At 43.4% G+C, this 19375-nt stretch overlaps 1 protein-coding gene across 10 annotated transcripts in view; it reads left to right on the top strand.

Moving 5' to 3' along the window:
• The window catches only part of LOC6502768 (transcription factor SOX-6), a 437528-nt gene that overhangs the window by 176295 nt on the left and 241858 nt on the right, over positions 1-19375 (top strand). The window contains exons 1-2 of one of the 10 annotated variants that reach the window (XM_032452171.2): positions 937-997; positions 6635-6699. The exons of 8 other annotated variants lie outside the window; for them this stretch is intronic. In XM_032452171.2, the coding sequence (XP_032308062.1) occupies positions 6680-6699 (20 nt within the window). In that variant the 5' untranslated portion in view covers positions 937-997; positions 6635-6679. Of the gene's footprint in view, positions 1-936; positions 998-6634; positions 6700-19375 lie in introns of those variants that run through there. One more of the 10 variants, XM_044717623.1, reaches the window with a different exon arrangement.

Genomic DNA, 19375 nt, shown 5'->3' with positions numbered 1-19375 from the left:
CAAATCTTAACGTCATCAGCGTACATAAGGCAAATAAATCAGTAAAGGCAAAGGGCTAGTCGGTAATAAGCAGTGTAAAAAGCAAGGGTCCAAAAGTAAGGGTTCCTTGGAGCACCCCAGATGTGGCGCGCACTAACGCGAGGTAACATCTATAAAAAAGACCAGTTGGGTCCTTCCAGATACGTAGCTCGAAATCCGGATAAGGAAATCAGAAGCGAAGCGAATGGTCAGATGTCAGCGTGTCAAATGCTTTACTGAAGTCAGTGTAAATGACGTCTGTTTGTAAGCCACTCTGGAACCTGTAACGCTTGTATGTGTAGAAAGAAAGGTAGTTGGGAAAGGTGCGCCATCTAGGAGTCAAGTTTTAAACTAGAAAGGGGCATAGAGAGATTAGGAGGAACCGGGTAAAATGGCAACTTTCCGTTGGGGGCATCGTTTCTTCGGGCAAAGGCCATGGAAGATTCAGCGCCAAATTTTTCTCTCATTGCACCTCCTCAGATTCAGTTGAGTTTTACCTAAGTGCGGTGAAGTGTAAAGATTGGCGAACAAGGAGCTTATGTTCAGGGGCGAAAATATCTAAAAAGAATGCCCACCGTTTTTGTAGCCAGTGTTGGATCCGTGGAGGTAAGGAAGTGCGGCGGGTCAGTTAGGAATTCTTGCCAAGTTATCTCTTTCGTGACTAGGCTCGGCAACAGGATAGAGATTACCGGAACAGAGGAAAATTCAGGCAGACCCATAGGGTCGGAGCGGGTCTGAGGGACTCCGGACGCACGGCGCAAAGCAGCAGGAGCAGCGTTCGCCGGAAAAGTACCAGTTTGTACCAGGAGCATCAGATAGACCAGAACCGATAAGCTGAGAATAATAAACCCTTAATCGGCGGGCTTGAGTTTGACTTGAGAGAATTTTCCTTGTTTTTTTTTGTTATAGTTAAGTTCCAAAATTTCAGCCACCTCAAGTCCGAGAAAGCGCTTTCGACGATGGATTTACCAATTTTGGGGTAAGTGTGAATGTAAAGTTCTTACATAATACAAATTTTAGTCGTAAAGAAAAAGTAAATGAGGCCAAAAAAAAATATATATAAAGTAGAACAAGGAATATTTCCTAAATATGATGCCCAACTTAAAACATAAATAAAAAAAAAAGGAAAGTTTAAAGTCCAAGTCGCTCCTAGTCCAAGTGGCTCGACCCAGTTCGTTGGCAAGTTTTCACTCAAGTTCGAGCGCATGTTCGTTTATATGTTTGATGTAATTTCCATGTATTTATATTTTAATATTTAAAGGCTAGTTCATGCCTAATTTGTCTATGTTGTTTTGAAAAGCCAATTCCTTTCAATTATCTTACCTTACACAAATTATGCAAATACTTACAAATATTAATTAAATCTTAAAAATATTTCCATTATTATTATATTAATTTTAGTATTTACTCCATACAACTAGATATAGTTGGCATGTTTGGTTTAGGGCGAAAGCAAATTTTTTATTGTAATTCTTTTAGTTGTTAAATAAATTTTAATAATGTGCTAAATAATGTGTTTTTGACCCGACATAACAGGTCCCCTTGAGACCGCCGAGGTAGGGACTATTAGTGACATCATGGGGTCTGTACCCAGGATTTTGATAGCCACAGGTTGGGAGGGCAAACCAAGCCTCGCACATCTGAGGTCTTGAGCACTCGACGGTACAGCCCGATGCGAAGAAACCCTTTTATCTATCTTCCCTGAATCAATTCTCTGGATGGCCGAGATGAGTAGCAGATCTCTTACCAAGAGAAGCTTGCCCCATGCACGCATTTTTATACCCTTGCAGAGGGTATTATAATTTTGGTCAAAAGTGTGCAACGCAGTGAAGGAGACATCTCCGACCCCATAAAGTATATATATTCTTGATCAGGATCACCTCCTGAGTCGATATGAGCATGTCCGTCTGTCCGTCTGTCCGTCTGTCCGTTTCTACGCAAACTAGTCTCTCAGTTTTAAAGCTATCGAGTTGAAACTTTGCACACACCCTTCTTTCCTTTGCAGGCAGTATATAAGTCGGAACGGCCGAGATCGGTCGACTATATCCTATAGCTGCCATATAACTGATTGATCGGAAATGCCATAACTTCGTTGTTTTTTAAGATAGAGGGTTGAGACTTTCCACACATGTTATATTTGACTAACGTATCTTATGTTCAAAATTTCATAAGGATCGGCCGACTATATCCTATAGCTGTCATACAACGATCGGAATTGGCATAACTTTGGTGTTTTTTAAGTTAGAAAGATGGGACTTGGTACAGATTCTATTTTGGACAAAATAATCTGATTTGCCAAATTTCATAAGGATCGGCCGACTATATACGATCTTCTATATATCTAATAATATAAGATGCGTGGCGCCACCTAGCGGACTGCGACTGAACTGCAAGGGTATATAAACTTCGGCTCCGCCCGAAGTTAGCTTTCCTTTCTTGTTTTTGTTGATAATGAGCAAAAGGCACCTTGGGGGGCGTGGCAATAACACCACCCCATTAGCTGGCCCCCCCATTAGCACCCCTCCCAAATTTAACACCACGCTTAGGACTTAAATATCATATCATATGCGGCTTTCAAGCACCCACCCTCATTGTTACAAATGGCGCCCAACCTCAGGGCCACGTTGAGCAACGTAGCTCACCATCAAAACTTTTCATTTTGGCCAGAGTTTGCAAAACAGACACATTAGGAGAAATCAACTAATTTATTGGTTTAAATACCCACAAATGGAGTTTGATCTCGTTTTGTAGCTCATGCTATGCTCAACCTCGTTCGAAATTCGATCAGCCGCATAGGAAACGGATAGACCAAGTACTGAGAAGTAGGGTCGTCCGGCCAAGGTTTGACCTAAGATCGAGCGAGTGCAAAAGAAAAATCCTTTTAAAATACCCTATATCCACATCAGGTCCATACGTTTTATTATCATACGCATAGGAATTGCAGGCATTTATGGGCTACTTATAAGCGCATTTCCTGACCATGGATGATATTAGAACGCAGTGAACTACTCAAATTAAAAGTAGAAAAGAAGCAGCATTAGTTTTCTCAGTAAAATTTCGCTTTGGAATTGCCGCAATTATTTTCATGATGACATATTAGCTGACCACGAAATAATGGGAAAACAACGTTTTTAGTGCATTGTACGAAGCTTGGATTATAGGCAAAAGCGATTGATCGCAATCGCCCAACCGTTGTCGGAAAGCAGCATTTGTTGTTGGTGTGAGCGTACAAGCAACAGGTGTTAGGCGCCACTCACGTGATTTTTTTTTCATTCTTCTTTTCTTTTCCTTCGCATGCAGGTTTTATCTCAAGGGGTGTAGTTAAGCTCAGAGTCAATTATTTTATAATATATTTGTCGTTTGCGATTTTAGTTTTTTTCGGTTTTGGCCATGATTTAAAAAACAAAGAGAGAAAAAAAAGAAATAAATAAATAAACTAATAAATAATTTTTTGTTTAAATCAGGCGATCAAACCCTTAGCGAATCTAGGTCAACTTCTGAGGGGTTCGATCAAACCGAAGTTAAGATAGGTCAGTTCTGGGAAGCAAAAGAAACAGTTGTGCGAAGCAAAAGAATCAGCTGATACAACGGAAAGTTCATCGACCTTTTCGTTCTGTGAAATCCCATATTACATCTGTTTGAATTCCTCGTTATCTTTTTTTATCTATACTTTTTTTTATACCCTTGCAGAGGCTATTATAATTTTGGTCAAAAGTGTGCATCGCAGTGAAGGAGACATCTCCGACCCTATAAAGTATATATATTCTTGATCAGGATCACCTCCAGAGTCGATATGAGCATGTCCGTCTTTCCGTCTGTCTGTCTGTCCGTATATCCGTCTGTCCTTGTGCCTGCATGTCTGTCTGTCGGTTTCTACGCAAACAAGTGTCTCAGTTTTAGAGCTTTCGAGTTGAAACTTTGCACACATCCTTTTTTTCTTTGCAGGTAGTATATAAGTCGGAACGGCCGAGATCGGTCGACTATATCCTATAGCTGCCATATAACTGATTGATCGGAATTGCCAAAACTTTGGTGTTTTGTAACTTTGGTAAGTTAGAGGGTTGGGAGTTTCCACACATGTTATATTTGACCAAAATATCTTATGCACAAAATTTCATAAGGATCGGCCGACTGTATCCTATAGCTGTCATAGAACGATCGGAATTGGCATAACTTTGGTGTTTTTTAAATTAGAAAGATGGGACTTGGTACAGATTACTCTTTGTGCAAAATAATACAATATGCCAAATTTCATAAGGATCGGCCGACTGTATACGATCCGCTATATATCTAATAATATAAGATGCGTGGCGCCACCTAGCGCACTGCGACTCAACTGTAAGGGTATATCAACTTCGGCTCCGCCCGAAGTTAGCTTTCCTTTCTTGTTTTTTCTGTCCTTGCCAAATTCGAAAAATTAACCAGTCATGCCAGATCCCGAAGAAAATGGGGCACAAAAGTGTTTGTTATGTGATTCCACCTTAGATGTTGGAAAAACGTACAAAACCAAATATGGTCATGTTTTCCATCAGTCCTGCATTGCAGGCTATGCCAAAAGTAAGACAATGTGTCCTAATTGTAGCACGGTATGCTTCGAAAAATTGGATACCCCATCTCAAAACACTAGGTCAACTAGAGGGCAGATGTTAGATTCTACGCGCAGTGGCTCATCAGGGGCATCCGCGTTGGGACTGGCTCAGAAAGAGTTAATCCAAAATACAGTTTTAGACGCTGTAAAGTCCATGCAGAACGAATTGATGACAAAATTATCTGAAAGAATGGCTAGGTTAATTGAAGCCAATCTTCCGGCATCATTTCCAGCGGTAGAAGTTTCAAACCCGGAGGTAGCACTTGGAAGGAATTCCTTAGGCCAAATTCCACTAGGCAGTATGGATGAACCAGTAGGGTCTAATCGCGAAACACCCAGGAGTAATCACTCAGACCTAAGCCAGAGGCCCGACAATTAGGCCATATTTTAAATAGTTGGAAATTGCGGTTTAGTGGAAATCCGGAAAGTCTTAGTGGCGATAATTTATTTACCGAGTAGAAGCTCTCACCGGGCAAACGCTGGAAGGTAATTTTTCAATTCTAAGCAGCAATGCTAGCCTTCTATTTGAAGGAAAAGCGAGAGAGTTCTACTGGAGGTACCACAAAAATACTAAGGAATTGCGGTGGGACTTTCTTTGTACTGCGCTAAGGAGGCAATTCAGATAGGCGCGGACAGACTTAGATATCCGAGAAGCCATTCGAGATAGGAAGCAGCGGGAAAGGGAAGGATTCGATTCATTCTATGATGCAATAGAGGAATTAATGGATCACCTGGACATGCCACTAACCGAAATGGAAGTGGTGGAAATTTTGAAAAGAAATTTAAGGCCAGAGATAAGGCATGAGATTCTGAAAATTCCAGTCTGGTCGGTAGAAAATTTAAGGGCAATATGCCGGCGCAGGGAAAGTTTCTTAGAAGACGTCCGAAAATCCCAGGGATATCAGAAGGTGGTACCGTTCCGCAAGCAAGTTTCCGAGTTGGTTGAGGAGATGATGGATGCTGAGGAATTCGCAGAAGGTGAAGTGAATGGCGAAGTCTGTGCAATGGTGCTATTATGCTGGAACTGTCGCAAAGAAGGCCATCGACACAAAGAATGTCGAATGAAGCGCAAAGTGTTTTGTTTCGGCTGTAGCGCCCCAAATAACTACCGTCATACTTGTCCGAATTGTTTAAAAAACGGGAAAGCGAGCACTTTCAGCGGTCGACAGCAGGCAAGTGTTCCGAAGGACAAGTCGACAAACGGGGACCTGAACTAGTATGTCCAGTTCAGACTTTAGAAAAAAAAGTGAAAGAAAAAGTGGTGTCTAGAAATACTAGAAGAATAAGGTCCTATTGAAAAAATGTTAAAACTATAAATACAATTAGGTTCAAAAACAATGATAATCGTCCATATGCCGAAGTCATAGGGTCGGAGCGGGTCTGAGGGACTCCGGAAGCCCACAGCGCAAAGCAGCAGGAGCAGCGTTCGCCGGAAAAGTACCAGTTTGTACCAGGCATCAGATAGACCAGAACCGATAAGCTGAGAATAATAAACCCTCAATCGGCGGACTTGAGTTGACTCTCTAGGCCCCCCATCAAACCCTTTTTCGCGAGCGGGCAGTTTGGTCCCAACCGTGCTCGATAGCGCATAATTTTTCCTCGCCGCGAAGTTATCCGCAAAGATCACTAGTTTTCCGACGGAAAAGTGAAGAGTGATCCAGGGTACTTCGGAGGCCTCTGGCGACCCCGGCGCGATAATCCGGAGAGCGTTTATCCGGGGAAAATCGTTGGAGCCGAATCTACGTGGGATTCGGTATATAGATAGGTGCTAGTTTAAGTAGTGTAAGTTATATTAGTGAGTAATTTTCATGTTTTAGTGTTTGCTGATGGCTAAAACCGATTCCGAGACTTTAGAAAGGCATATGGAATAAAAGAAAAAAAAAGAAAAATTGGCCAAACTCGGGTCGAAGTGATAGTGGGGTTATACCTAACCTTTGAAAAGGAAAAAAAACGAAATATTAATGTCCATGGCCCCATCGTATAGTTCATGATAGAGAATTTTCCATGTTTTTTTTTGTTATAGTTAAGTTCCAAAATTTCAGCCACCTCAAGTCCGAGAAAGCGCTTTTGACGATGGATTTACCAATTTTGGGGTAAGTGTGAATGTAAAGTTCTTACATAATACAAATTTTAGTCGTAAAGAAAAAGTAAATGAGGCCAAAAAAAATATATATAAAGTAGAACAAGGAATATTTCCTAAATATGATGGTCAAAAAAAAAAGGAAAGTGTAAAATAATTTTAAATCCCCAAGTCCAAGTCGCTCGATCCAGTTCATTGGCAAGTTTTCACTCAAGTTCGAGCGCATGTTAGTTTATATGTTTGATGTAATTTCCATGTATTTATATTTTAATATTAAAAGGCTAGTTCATGCCTAATTTGTCTTTGTTGTTTTGAAAAGCCAATTCTTTTCAATTATCTTACCTTACACAAATTATACAAATACTTATAACTTACAAATATTAACTTTCAAATATTATTATTATATTAACTTTAGTATTTACTCCATACAATTAGATATAGTTGGCATGTTTGGTTTAGGGCGAAAGCAAATTTTTTATTGTATTTCTTTTAGTTGTTAAATAAATTTTAATAATGTGCTAAATAATGTGTTTTTGACCCGACATAACAGGTCCCCTTGAGACCGCCGAGGTAGGGGCTATTAGTGACATCATGGGTTCTGTACCCAGGATTTTGATAGCCACAGGTTGGGAGGGCAAACCAAGCCTCGCAACATCTGAGGTCTTGAGCACTCGACGGTACAGCCCGATGCGAAGGAACCCTTTTATCTATCTTTCCTGTATCAATTCTCTGGATGGCCGAGATGAGTAGCAGATCTCTTACCAAGAGAAGCTTGCCCCATGCACGCAGTTTTTTTTGTTGATAATGAGCAAAAGGCACTTTGGGGGGTGATCCCCAACCGATGAGACGAATGAGCAGTGGACTGTAGAGTTATATGTTCTTGTCAGTTTCGCTGTCTAATTGGTACTAAGAAAATTTACATTTGTGGAACTTAACGATAGGTGTGTGTGTGCATACATATTGTGGATTCTAAAGCTAGTAGGTATAGAAAATATAAAGATGACAATATGGGAATATGGGAATATGGGATGGATGGGGACAATATAACTTATTGACGCCTTGATCTCATCGAATGTTAGATAATTCGATGTTTGTTTCGAAGATGGGTGCTTCATGCGATGAATGAAGCGCAAAACGTAAGCAAGTGTGTGTATAAGCTTCAGCCAAGATGAGTTGCGATTGAGAAGCTTATCCCATGGGTTGTCCGTCGTGACAATCGTCTGCGCAGCTAGGCAGGTAGTTTTGACTTCGTCTTGTATGCATTCGTCTGAAAGAGAAGTACAGTTATGAGTATTGTTCAACCTTTCCAAGAATTGTTCCTTGTCCCTCAGCCATGAAGGACCCTTCCACCATAATTGGAAGTCAAAGAGCTCGGATACTCTCAAGCCACGAGATGCGCAATCCGCTGGATTCGATTTTGAGTCTACATGCCGCCATGCATGCTCGAATGGTTTCGAGGATTTCTGAAGTGCGGTTCCCAACAAACGTCTTGAGTTGGGCTGGTAAATACGATAACCATGACAGGACTATCGTCGAATCACGCCATGCGTAGATCGTTACGTCGTTGTTCATTAGTCCAGCCTTTATGGATTGCAGAAGTTGACTCAGTAGAACTGCGCCCCATAGTTCCAGGCGCGGCAAAGACTGCTGCTTCAAAGGTGCCACTCTTGTTTTTGCTGCAAGTATGGCGACCGAAATGGTTCGTCGTTAACCATTCGGCTAGGATATTTTGATAAGTTTACATTGTACGACAATGTGTCCTCTCCAGAGTGCCAATGCAGCCCTAGCACTTTGACTGGTGATTGTGAGGAATCCGCGTTATCCTCCGATGTGATGCGTTTGGTATTCGATACCCATTTCCCGAGCTCTAGGTTAGCACAGGACATCAGTTGGACCAGTTCGTACCTGTTTCGTAGCAGCTCATCCTCACTATTTGCTCCAGTGAGAACGTCGTCGACATAGAAGTCCTCCAACACGATTTTTGCTGCGTTCGGAAACTCGTGCTTATGGTCAGCAGCTAGTTGCTCTAGCACTCTGACTGCTAGAAATGGTGCGCATGATGTTCCATACGTCACCGGTCTACCGTGCTATTCTCTGATAGTCTCTATGTTTTTCGCTCACCCAGATTTGACGGAACATCTTGACTATGTCCGCTGAAAAGATGTATTTGTTCATACGGAATCGCAAGCACACAGCAAACAGGTCTCTCTGAATACTCGGTCCGATCGAGAGCGTGTCGTTTAACGCCATGCCTTTGGCGTCTTGATATGAGCCGTCGAAAACCACTCTAAGTTTCCGACCCAATACGGAATAATGTGTCAAGTAGAAATTCCTACCCTTGGGAATTTCGCTCGGTGAGATTTCTCGCATATGTCCTAGCTCCTGGTATTCCCTCATGAACTTCACGTAGTCGTTACGTAATTGTTGATTTTGTGCCAAACGTCGTTCAACTGATTTGAACCTCTGCAGCGCTCCTTGAAGTGTATCTGCGAATTGTGTTTCGGATACTTTAAACGGAAGTTCTACGATGTAGTTGCCTTGTTCGTCTCGAGTGTGTGTTGCAAGAAAGTGTTTCTCCACCTCCTCGTCTTCAGGTTGGACTTCTCCTTTGCGTTGTATGCTCTAGCATCGATGTCGATTGTCGTTGTTAGTGCCGTAGCGCTGCATGCGCGTGATGAAAGCAGTGATGTAATTACCCATCCATAAATTGATGATATAGCAATGAGTTTCCTTTGTTGTCGTAGATCTTTCTCCCAATTATAACGCTCCATACGTGTTCGCTGCCCAAAAGAATGTCAATTGGGGCATTCGTGCTAAATTGTGAATCTGCCAGTTGCAGATCGTTGAAAACTCGAAGTGCAGACGCGTCGATGGCCTGCCTTTCCAATGATGACGTAATCTTTCCAAGCACATGAGCCTGGACTACCAGCTGATCTTCCGAAATACGGGATTGGATGCTTATAGTGCTGCATCCCCTTGTAGTGTCTGCTTTGGTTGATGAAATTCCCGTAACCAGTATGCGTGATGGCGTACGAGCCAAACCAAGTGTTTGTATACAGCGTTCAGATATATACGACAGTTCTGAACCCGTATCCAATAGGAGTTGGCACGTTACCAAATCTCCATTTGCGTTACGAACGTTGACCATGGCCGTCGGCAAGGTGCTGCTGTTCCATCCAGTTGATTGTTGTGTATTTGCAGTGCCTTGTGCACATACAATTGCTGCAGAACCTTCTGCTTGTGCGATGTGACTCGTAGTCACCGTTGTGATGTTTGTGCTAGGATCCTCCTGATCCTCACCAGTTTGAGCGATTGTTCCAATAGCCTGTTGCGTGCGTTGCAGGTGCAACAGTGAGTGATGCTGACCTTTACATTGTCTGCACTTGAACGTGGATTTGCATTTTCTGACCCCATGACCAGGATTCAGACAATTGTAACATAGAGCGTTTTCCCTTGGCAAACGAAAACCTCTGTCCTGCTGACATATCCAAGAATTGTTGGCATCCATACAGACGATGCTCTACAGAATGACATTTGCTGCACTTGTTTGCTTCAAGTACAACCAACGAATGTGTGACCTTCCTTGACTTGTCACCGATTGTGGCTGAAGTCTTGCCTCCGATTGTTTCACGCTTGCTGAGCTTCAGATCCTCGCAACAGGCATGCAAAAATTTGCAGAATTCCTTCAATGTGGGTGAGTCTGACTCCACACTGCGCTCGATCCATCTGCGTCGAGTGTCTGCATGCAGCTTCTCCAGCGTCAAGTAGATGATCCAATAGTCTCGTCCTGTTTCTTCGATGGCATCCAGACCACGCACTATTTCATTAGCGCCCGCTGACACTTTCCGTAATGTTGTTGTATCCGCCGTTGTTGTTGTTGGCAGCTTCATTAACTGCTCCAATAGTGAATTCACGATGTGCCGTGGACGATTATATCTTTCATTAAGTCGCTCCCACGCAGTGTTGTAAGCTGAATCCGTAATAGCCAAATGTCGTACCAGATTCGCAGCCTCGTCGATCAGAAGAGATTTCAGATGATGAAATTTGTGCGTATTTGTCAAATTCGCCTTATTGTGAATTGTGCTCTCATATATGTCTTTGAAAGCTGGCCACTCTGAATAATTGCCAGTGAACCGTTTAATTTGAATTTTAGGCAATTCGCTTTGAGCTGATGCCATTACCATTTGAGCACTACCTGAATTCGCCGCGTAGGCGTCTCCTCCTTCAGGTCTCGACATGTTTGCAGTGGCTCGATTTGCCGCCAACTGCTCAAAGAGTTGTTGTTGTTGTTGTAGCAAACTTATTATTGCGTCGTTGTTTTGCAGCACGCCGTTTTCACTATTCACAAATGATGGACTAGGTCTTGTACCTACCATCGTCGAAAGTAATGCATGCGCCCTTAGATATTTTTCCTCGTAGAATATGTTGTCATGCTCCGGATCCACATAGCCATCTACTTCGTCGAGCATAGCTATTTCATCACCAAATCTATTGAATTCTTTCCATGTTGTGTTGAGATGCTCCAGCCGCGAAGACACCTCTGCCCGTGTGGCGTTCGAATGTTGCGCGTCCTCAGCCCAAGCCAAGCTCCGTGTGATATTGGCCTTGAGTCTGGCGCGCCCTTTTGTCAATGCTTTTAATTACTCCATGCCGAGAAACAATTACAAATGAGAACCAATGCACAGAAAACTACAAAACAAATCCGGTTGCGAAGGACCAAACTATGATCCCCAACCGATGAGACGAATGAGCAGTGGACTGTAGAGTTTTATGTTCATGTTAGTTTCGCTGTCTAATTGGTACTAAGAAAATTTACATTTATGAAACTTAACGATAGGTGTGTGTGTGCATACATATTGTGGATTCTAAAGCTAGTAGGTATAGAAAATATAAAGATGACAATATGGGATAACTTATAAACTAGGTATCGATAGTTCTTAAACAAACCTTTTATGCGAAATTCACCAACTCTGCATCAAAATATTAGTTAATTAAGCTATTATGAGTCTCGGTACATATTGGATTAAACAGAAACGATTTGGTCGACAAAGCCGCAAAACTAGCCGGACGGGCTCCTTGTCACACAATTATACCTGGAGTATAATATGTCATCTGGAATAACATCAAATATATATTGCTCGACATCGAATTGAAAGACTTTTGTCTTTTAACCACTGGTAAACAATTTAACGTCGACAAAAGGACTTCAAATTTCCTGCGTCGTGCATCAGAAAGGAATGCGCTATTCTCACTCGATTAAAAACTGGACAGACAAATATCACCCATAAACACTTCCTCAACCTATCAGTCAAACATTTACTTGACACAAGCGGACACTATCATATTCTCAGTATAAACTAGCTAACTTAATAACCACTAACTAAAAAATACATTACTCTTCTTAGCCAAATGTAAAATTAAACACATAATTTGAACTTACACATTAACTATAATAGCCCTGCTCATAAATTGTATTAAAGCATAAATTAAAACGCATAGCATTACACAGTGTAACAGTGATTTTGAACTTTTGAAGTGACATACACATATCTTTAAGTTCCACAAATGGAAAATCTGTAACTTTAGTACCAATTAGACAACGAAACCGACAAGAACATATAACTCTACAGTCTACTGCTCATTCGTGTCTTTGGTTGGGGATCATTGTTTGGTCCTTCGCAACCGGATTTGTTTTGTAGGTTTCTGTGCATTGGTTCTCATTTGTAATTGTTTCTCGGCATGGAGCAATTAAAAGCATTGACAAAAGGGCGCGTCAGACTCAAGGCCAATATCACACGGAGCTTGGCTTGGGCTGAGGACGCGCAACATTCGAACACCACATGGGCAGAGGTGTCAACACAACATGGAAAGATTTGGTGATGAAATAGCTATGCTAGCCTAAGCAGATGGCTATGTGGATCCAGAGCATGACAACATATTCTACGAGGAAAAATATCTAAGGGCACATGCATTACTTTCGGCGAGGGTAGGTACATTCTAGGTAGGTACATCCTGGTCCATCATTTGTGAACAGTGAAAACGGCAGCGGCGTGCTGCAAAACAACGACGCAATAATATGTTTGCTACAACAACTCTTCGAGAAGTTGGCGGCAAATCGAGCCACTGCAAACATGTCGAGACCTGAAGGAGGAGACGTCTACGCGGCGAATTCAGGTAGTGCTCAAATGGTAGGGGCATCAGCTCAAAGCGAATTGCCTAAAATTTAAATCAAACAGTTCGCTGGCAATTATTCAGAATGGCCAGCTTTCAAAGACCTTTACGAGAGCACAATTCACAATAAGGGGAATTTGACAATTATGCACAAATATCATCATTTGAAATCTCTTTTGATTAACGAGGCTGCGAATCGGGTACGACATTTGGCTATTACGGACTCAGCTTACAACACTCCGTGGGAGCGACTTAATGAAAAATATAATCGTCCACGGCACATCGTGAATTCACTATTGGAGCAGTTTATAAAGCTGCCAACAACAACAACGGCGGATACAACAACATTACGGAAAGTGTCAGCGGGTGCTAATGAAATAGTGCGTGGTCTGGATGCCATCGAAGAAACAGGACGAGACTATTGGATCATCTACTTGACGCTGGAGAAGCTGCATGCAGACACTCGACGCAGGTGGATCGAGCGCAGTGTGGAGTCAGACTCACCCACATTGAAGGAATTCTGCAAATTTTTGCATGCCTGTTGCGAGGAACTGAAGCTCAGCAAGCGTGAAACAATCGGAGGCAAGACTTCAGCCACAATCGGTGACAAGTCAAGGAAGGTCACACATTCGTTGGTTGTACTTGAAGCAAACAAGTGCAGCAAATGTCATTCTGTAGAGCATCGTCTGTATGGATGCCAACAATTCTTGGATATGTCAGCAGGACAGAGGTTTTCGTTTGCCAAGGAAGGCGCTCTATGCTACAATTGTCTAAAACCAGAAAATGGTCAGAAAATGGAAATCTACGTTGAAGTGCAGATAATATAAAGGTCAGCATCACTCAATGTTGCACCTGCAACGCACGCAACAGGCTATTGGAACAATCGCTCAAACTGGTGAGGATCAGGAGGATCCTAGCGCAAACATCTCAACGGTGACTACGAGTCGCATCGAACAAGCGGAACGTTCTGCAGCAATTTTATGTACACAAGGCACTGCAAATTCACAACAATCGACTGGATGGAACAGCAGCACCTTGCCCACGGCCATGGTCAACGTTCGTAACGCAAATGGAGATTTGCTAGCTTGCCGACTCCTATTGGACACGGGTTCAAAACTGTCGTATGTATCTGAACGTTGTATACAAACACATAGTTTGGCTCGTACGCCATCACTCAAACTGGTGACGGGAATTTCATCAAGCAAAGCAGACACTTCAAGGGGATGCAGCACTATACGCATCCAATCCCGTATTTCACAAGATCAGATGGTAGTCGAGGCTCACGTGCTTGAAAGATTACATCATCATTGGAAAGGCAGGCCATCGACACGTCTGCACTTCGAGCTTTCAACGATCTGCAACTGGCAGATTCACAATTTAGTCCAACTGCCCCAATTGACATTCTTTTGGGCCCCAATTGACATTCTTATCCGAAACACAATTCGCAGATACACTTCAAAGAGCGGTGCAGAGGTTCAAATCAGTTGAACGACGTTTGGCACAGAATCAACAATTACGTTACGATTACGTAAAGTTCAGGCCAAATGCGAGAAATCTCACCGAGCCAAATTCCCAAGGGTAGGAATTTCTACCTGCCACATCATCCCATATTGGGTCGGAAACTTAGAGTGGTTTTTGATGGCTCATATCAAGACGCCAAAGGCATGGCGTTAAACGACACGTGTCGATCGGACCGAGCATTCAGCGAGACCTGTTTGCTGTGTGCTTGCGATTCCGTATGTAAATTAATGAGACTAAGGGGTAGGTAAAGTTGGATGTCCGTTGCTGGAGAGGATGTCTTCAGTAGAGGATGATATAATATCCCTGGCGGTTGCCTAGGGTTCTTCCTTCTTGCTGGAAGTTATGTTGGGAGTTACTAACTCCATTGTTACCCCCCTTGAGGCTGAGTAACCAATTTTACAAGTGAATTGAATCTTATGGCTTGTGCCGGAGTTTTGGTAAAGGAGTTCTTTATTGTGTGAGACTCAAGTACAAACTGAAACTTTAAGCTAACAAAAATGTATTTCATAGCGGCCACGCAGATATGTAGTGTTCGCTGGCTAGGCACGAGCATCCGGCCAGACGCTGTGTCAGCAGTTTGGCCACAGCGAGCTCTTAAGTAATCGGACATTGCCGTTGCGTTGTTAACTTCAGTTAACTACTCCCCCTTCAAGAATAAGGCCGCCCTCGGCCGACCCTATTTGGGCGATCATCCCCTCCTTTAGTTGGGCCGCGGTTCTTCGGGCCTGAGTGACCCGCCGATAGGCCAAGCCGATGCAAATAAAAGCGCAGCACATTGCTCCCGCTATGAACACCATCTCATATATTTGATGACGGTTGATCTTCTCCCCGAAGCCGGTGCAGGTAAGGAAGACTAAGAACGTTGCGTTCCATAGTGACGTTTAGGGAAGGCGAGCTGGCCACTCCTGGAGCACTCTTCTGGGCTGTGTCATGGTTGACCAATCGGGTTTCGTTGACGGTGGCACCTTCTTCAAAAGTGACGAGGTATGTGCCCCTTATTTGGGCACAGGTGCCATTACACAGGGTTATCATTTATAATCACGATCCCCTCATCAACGTAGGTGATGGGGTGTAAATCGCTTTGCTGGATCTCGCAATGTGCCGTGCCACCAGCGTGGTGCTCTGAGCGCATGATCTTCTTCGCGCCAGCCGACAAAACGTAGCCCCTGCTGTCAAAGAGCAGTTTTCTACCGTGTGGATATTGCCGTCGCATTCAGCAATAATATTTTCCTCCAGCCTGAGTATGGTGTCGTGATGTGACACCGGAAAAACGGTGATCTTGTTGCAGGCCGATTTAATCTTCGGAAACTTAATAATAAAGTGTAAGATGTTATTGAATTGTAAAATCTTAACGGACGATACGGACAAAACATCCCTAATCGAGGTCTCGGTGGGCTCTTCCATCCACACCCCTTCCAGGTCTGCATGATCTAAGATGCTAGGGCTAACGATATTAACTTTGGCAAGTGCTACTGACAGTATTAAACCCTGCAGCTCCATTGTTATCATCATATTTCGAGTTAAAAGCATCTCTAATAGGTGCCCTGTATCAATTTGGGACTTTTTAGCTGACCTCAGAAGTTGGTTGACGGTAGCGGAAATTTTATTAATTTGAATTTGCACCTTATTCTTAATATTGACCTGCCTATTGTTTGCATTGGTTAATTTGAATTCTCTTAATTTATTTTTCTCGAAGTCTTCCGCGTTCGGCGTTCCCGCCACTACTTTCAACGCGGTCCCTAGGAAGTCTAAGCTTCTTGCTTCCCTTTGATGGATGCTCAACGAGTCGAGCAGGTCGCGCAGATGGGCGACATCAACAATCAAGAGTTTCTGCATGTGAGACTGAGGGAACATGTTGGACGAGGTTCCGAGAGATTCGCTGAATGATTCACAAACGCGAATTCCTCCCATACTAGAATTCGGCCTTCAACGATGGGAATTTATTTAGCTTTAGAATAGTCCGTGACGCGTGCCGATGTTGTGCTCAAAAGGAAAATCAGGGATATGGTTGTGAACCTGTAATTTGGAAGTGCTGTAAGTTTGTTGAAATTTAGGTAGCCCACCACCAAAGCGTGATTAAAATAATGGAAGCAAAACTTATGCCAAGTGGCTACAAAAAATGGATAATAAAAAATTTAAAAATTATCAAGCGAGGGATAATATAGTCACGCTCGGCCTACCTCAGGTTGTCTTTGTGGACCACCCTCCCCTTAATGAGGACTGTGGTCCCCATGTCCGCTTCAACGGGTTTCTCTTCACACAAAGGTGAGAGTTTGTTGCCCAGGCATTTGTTGGACTTCACTAGGACTTTTTCGCCAACCTCGAACACTCTATTTTGTCGGGAAGCGTTTTCCCTGTTTCGGAGCTTGTCCTGGGCTATTTTTATCTTATCCTGTATTTCGTATTGTGGTCCATTTGATTGAGTCTGAACCACGTCAGCCGGCCTCTTGTCGATGACCGAATGGATAGATTTGTTGTATTTGGTTGTAGCCAGTAGGATCAGCTCTACGGTATCGCTAATGCCTTTGACGATTTTAAGGCATCTAGCAAGCTCCACCAGAGTGCTGTGGAAGCGTTCCACCTGTCCGTTTGAGACACTGTGGAGGGGCGGAGCATTTGAAATGCTAACGCTGAAATAGTTTTCCAGCATGGCCACAATGGTGTGCGAGTTCAACGATGGTTCGTTGTTGCAATATATGACCATTGCCTTAGGGAAAATGTTCATCAGCTGTAGGGTTTGAGGTCCTCTATGGATCTACAGTGAACCGGTTGGACGACGGCAAATTTCGAGAATTTGTCGATGCACGTAAGGAAATACTTTTTATCCGTGGAGAAGATGTCTATGTGTAGCATTCCTCCTACATGAGATGGGATTGGTGTTCCAAGTTCCTGTTTCTTTGGATGTCTGTCGTATTTAGCCTTGGCTCAAGTCCTGCAGGAATCGACTATTTCGTTCGCCATTTTGGTCATTTTTGGGAAGTAGTACACGGAGAGTAGCTGCTTCACGTTTTCTTGGGCAGACCTGTGAGCTCTGTTGTGCTCGACAGTGAGAATCTCCCGCCTCTCGTCAATTGCAAAAATATCCGTTACTCGGCTTTGCAGTGCCAAAATTTGGTGGCAGGGAATTGCCGAACCAATTTGTCCTGTACCATTGCTAGCGTGTGCAAATCGCAATGGATGGCGTTTACGCCTTTAGGAACTATCACGTCCGCGAGCTCCTCCAGCAATGACTCCTTGCAAGTGAAGTCAATGTTATGCCGTCTCTTCCTAATGCCGTCTGTTTCCAAAGAGAACAAAGCTGCGTTTTGACGAAAAGCGGGCTTCCTCCAGAGTTATCTGGTTTTGGAAGCAATTTAGAGGCTTGTCCGTGGATGGGATAGTGTGGGTGAGCGACAGCTCACTGTGAATTGTGGACGCGCTTGAAAATGCCTCTTTTTCTTCTACAACGTTGAGTTGTTGCGTCGAGAGGGCATCTTTGCCAGGCATGTAATGAACCTTGGCACCACACTCGTCGATGGTCAGTGTAGACATTTATGTCTTTGACCCCATATAGGTAGTGACGAAGCTTTTCTAGAGCCCAAACTATGGCTAACAGCTCCCTTTCGTTGGTAGCGTAGTTAACCTCTCTGTCCTTTACCTCTGGTTCTAGAGATCATAGTAATGGGTAGTCCCTTTTGGGAAAGCACTGCGCCAATGCCGTATGCTGAGGCATCTGTCGTTAGATCAAATGCCAATTTATAATCGGGGTATCTGAGGATGACATCCTCAGAGGCCAGGATGTTTTGAAGCTTTTCGAAGGCCAGCCGTTGTGGCTCGGTAAACTGTACCTGGATGTTTCTGGATCTGTATCTGCTCACATTTCCATGTTCCCCTTTTAAGATGCTCGAAATGGGCTTAGCTATTGATGCAAAATCTTTGATAAAGCACCTATAGTAGCTAGCCAAGCCCATGAATGACCTTACTTCAAAAACGTTTTTAGGCTCCGGAAATTCCTTGATGGACCGGACCTTTTCTGGGTCTGTTCTAGTCCCTTCACTGGTGACTATAAACCCCAAAAAAATAAACGCTTTTTTTTGAAGAAAACCGATTTCTGCGCCGACACTCTCATGTTGGCGTCGTGCAGGCTCTTTAGCACCCAGTCTACGTGCCGAATGTGGGCATTTTCGTCCTCTGAGAAGACGATAGCGATCCGGTATTGTCCCCTCTTTTAACTTTCGAAAGTCTAATACCAGCCGCATCTTACGGTTGCCAGACTCGTCGGTTCCCTTTTTGTCTACTACTCATATTGGGTTATTGTAGGGGGATCTCGACTTCTGGATTATGCCGTTTTTTAGGAGGTCTTGAATTTCGCCATTGACGAAATCGGCTGCCCCATTGGGTACGGGTAGTGTCTGGCATAAATGGGCTCCTCATCAACTGTTCTAATGGTGGCAACCACTGAAGTGTTGTAAGGTAACGCCTCATTTGGGTTCGCGAAGGCATTTTTCCTGTCGCTTAGCATTTTTGAAAATGCTTTTCTGACTGAAGGTGGTGCACTGGAGCAGTCCACTTCAGTAAAATTTACGTTGGGGCATGCTTGGAATTCTAGCTTTTCTATTTCGGAACCCCATTTGAGGTGTCCGGAAGCTAGGCAAAGCCCCTGCCTGTTTTAACAGGTCAAGGCCGATGATGGCATCAAAAGACGACAAATATGGTAAGATGAAGAACGTGGCCTTCAAGTTGAATAGGGATACGAAGCATTTTTTTGTGATTGTGGTAACGCCATGGATAGAATGTACTGAAAATGGCGAATCTACTGGGCGGACGCCTTTCAACCCTTCATACGGACGGATGAAATTTTTTGACGCGCCCGCCTCTATTAAAAGCTTGATTAACGCTTAACGCTTTATCCCCGCCTGATGACGGGTAGCAGGGACTTTCCCCTAAAAAATTAATGACGTCCGAATCATATTCCTCAATGGCGTCGTCGTCAATTCCTTGAGCCGCGTCTGAAGCTG

This window comes from Drosophila ananassae, assembly GCF_017639315.1.
Source record: "Drosophila ananassae strain 14024-0371.13 chromosome 4 unlocalized genomic scaffold, ASM1763931v2 tig00000054, whole genome shotgun sequence".
NCBI classification, from domain to species: domain Eukaryota; kingdom Metazoa; phylum Arthropoda; class Insecta; order Diptera; family Drosophilidae; genus Drosophila; species Drosophila ananassae.
This window is presented reverse-complemented; position numbering and strand designations above follow the sequence as displayed.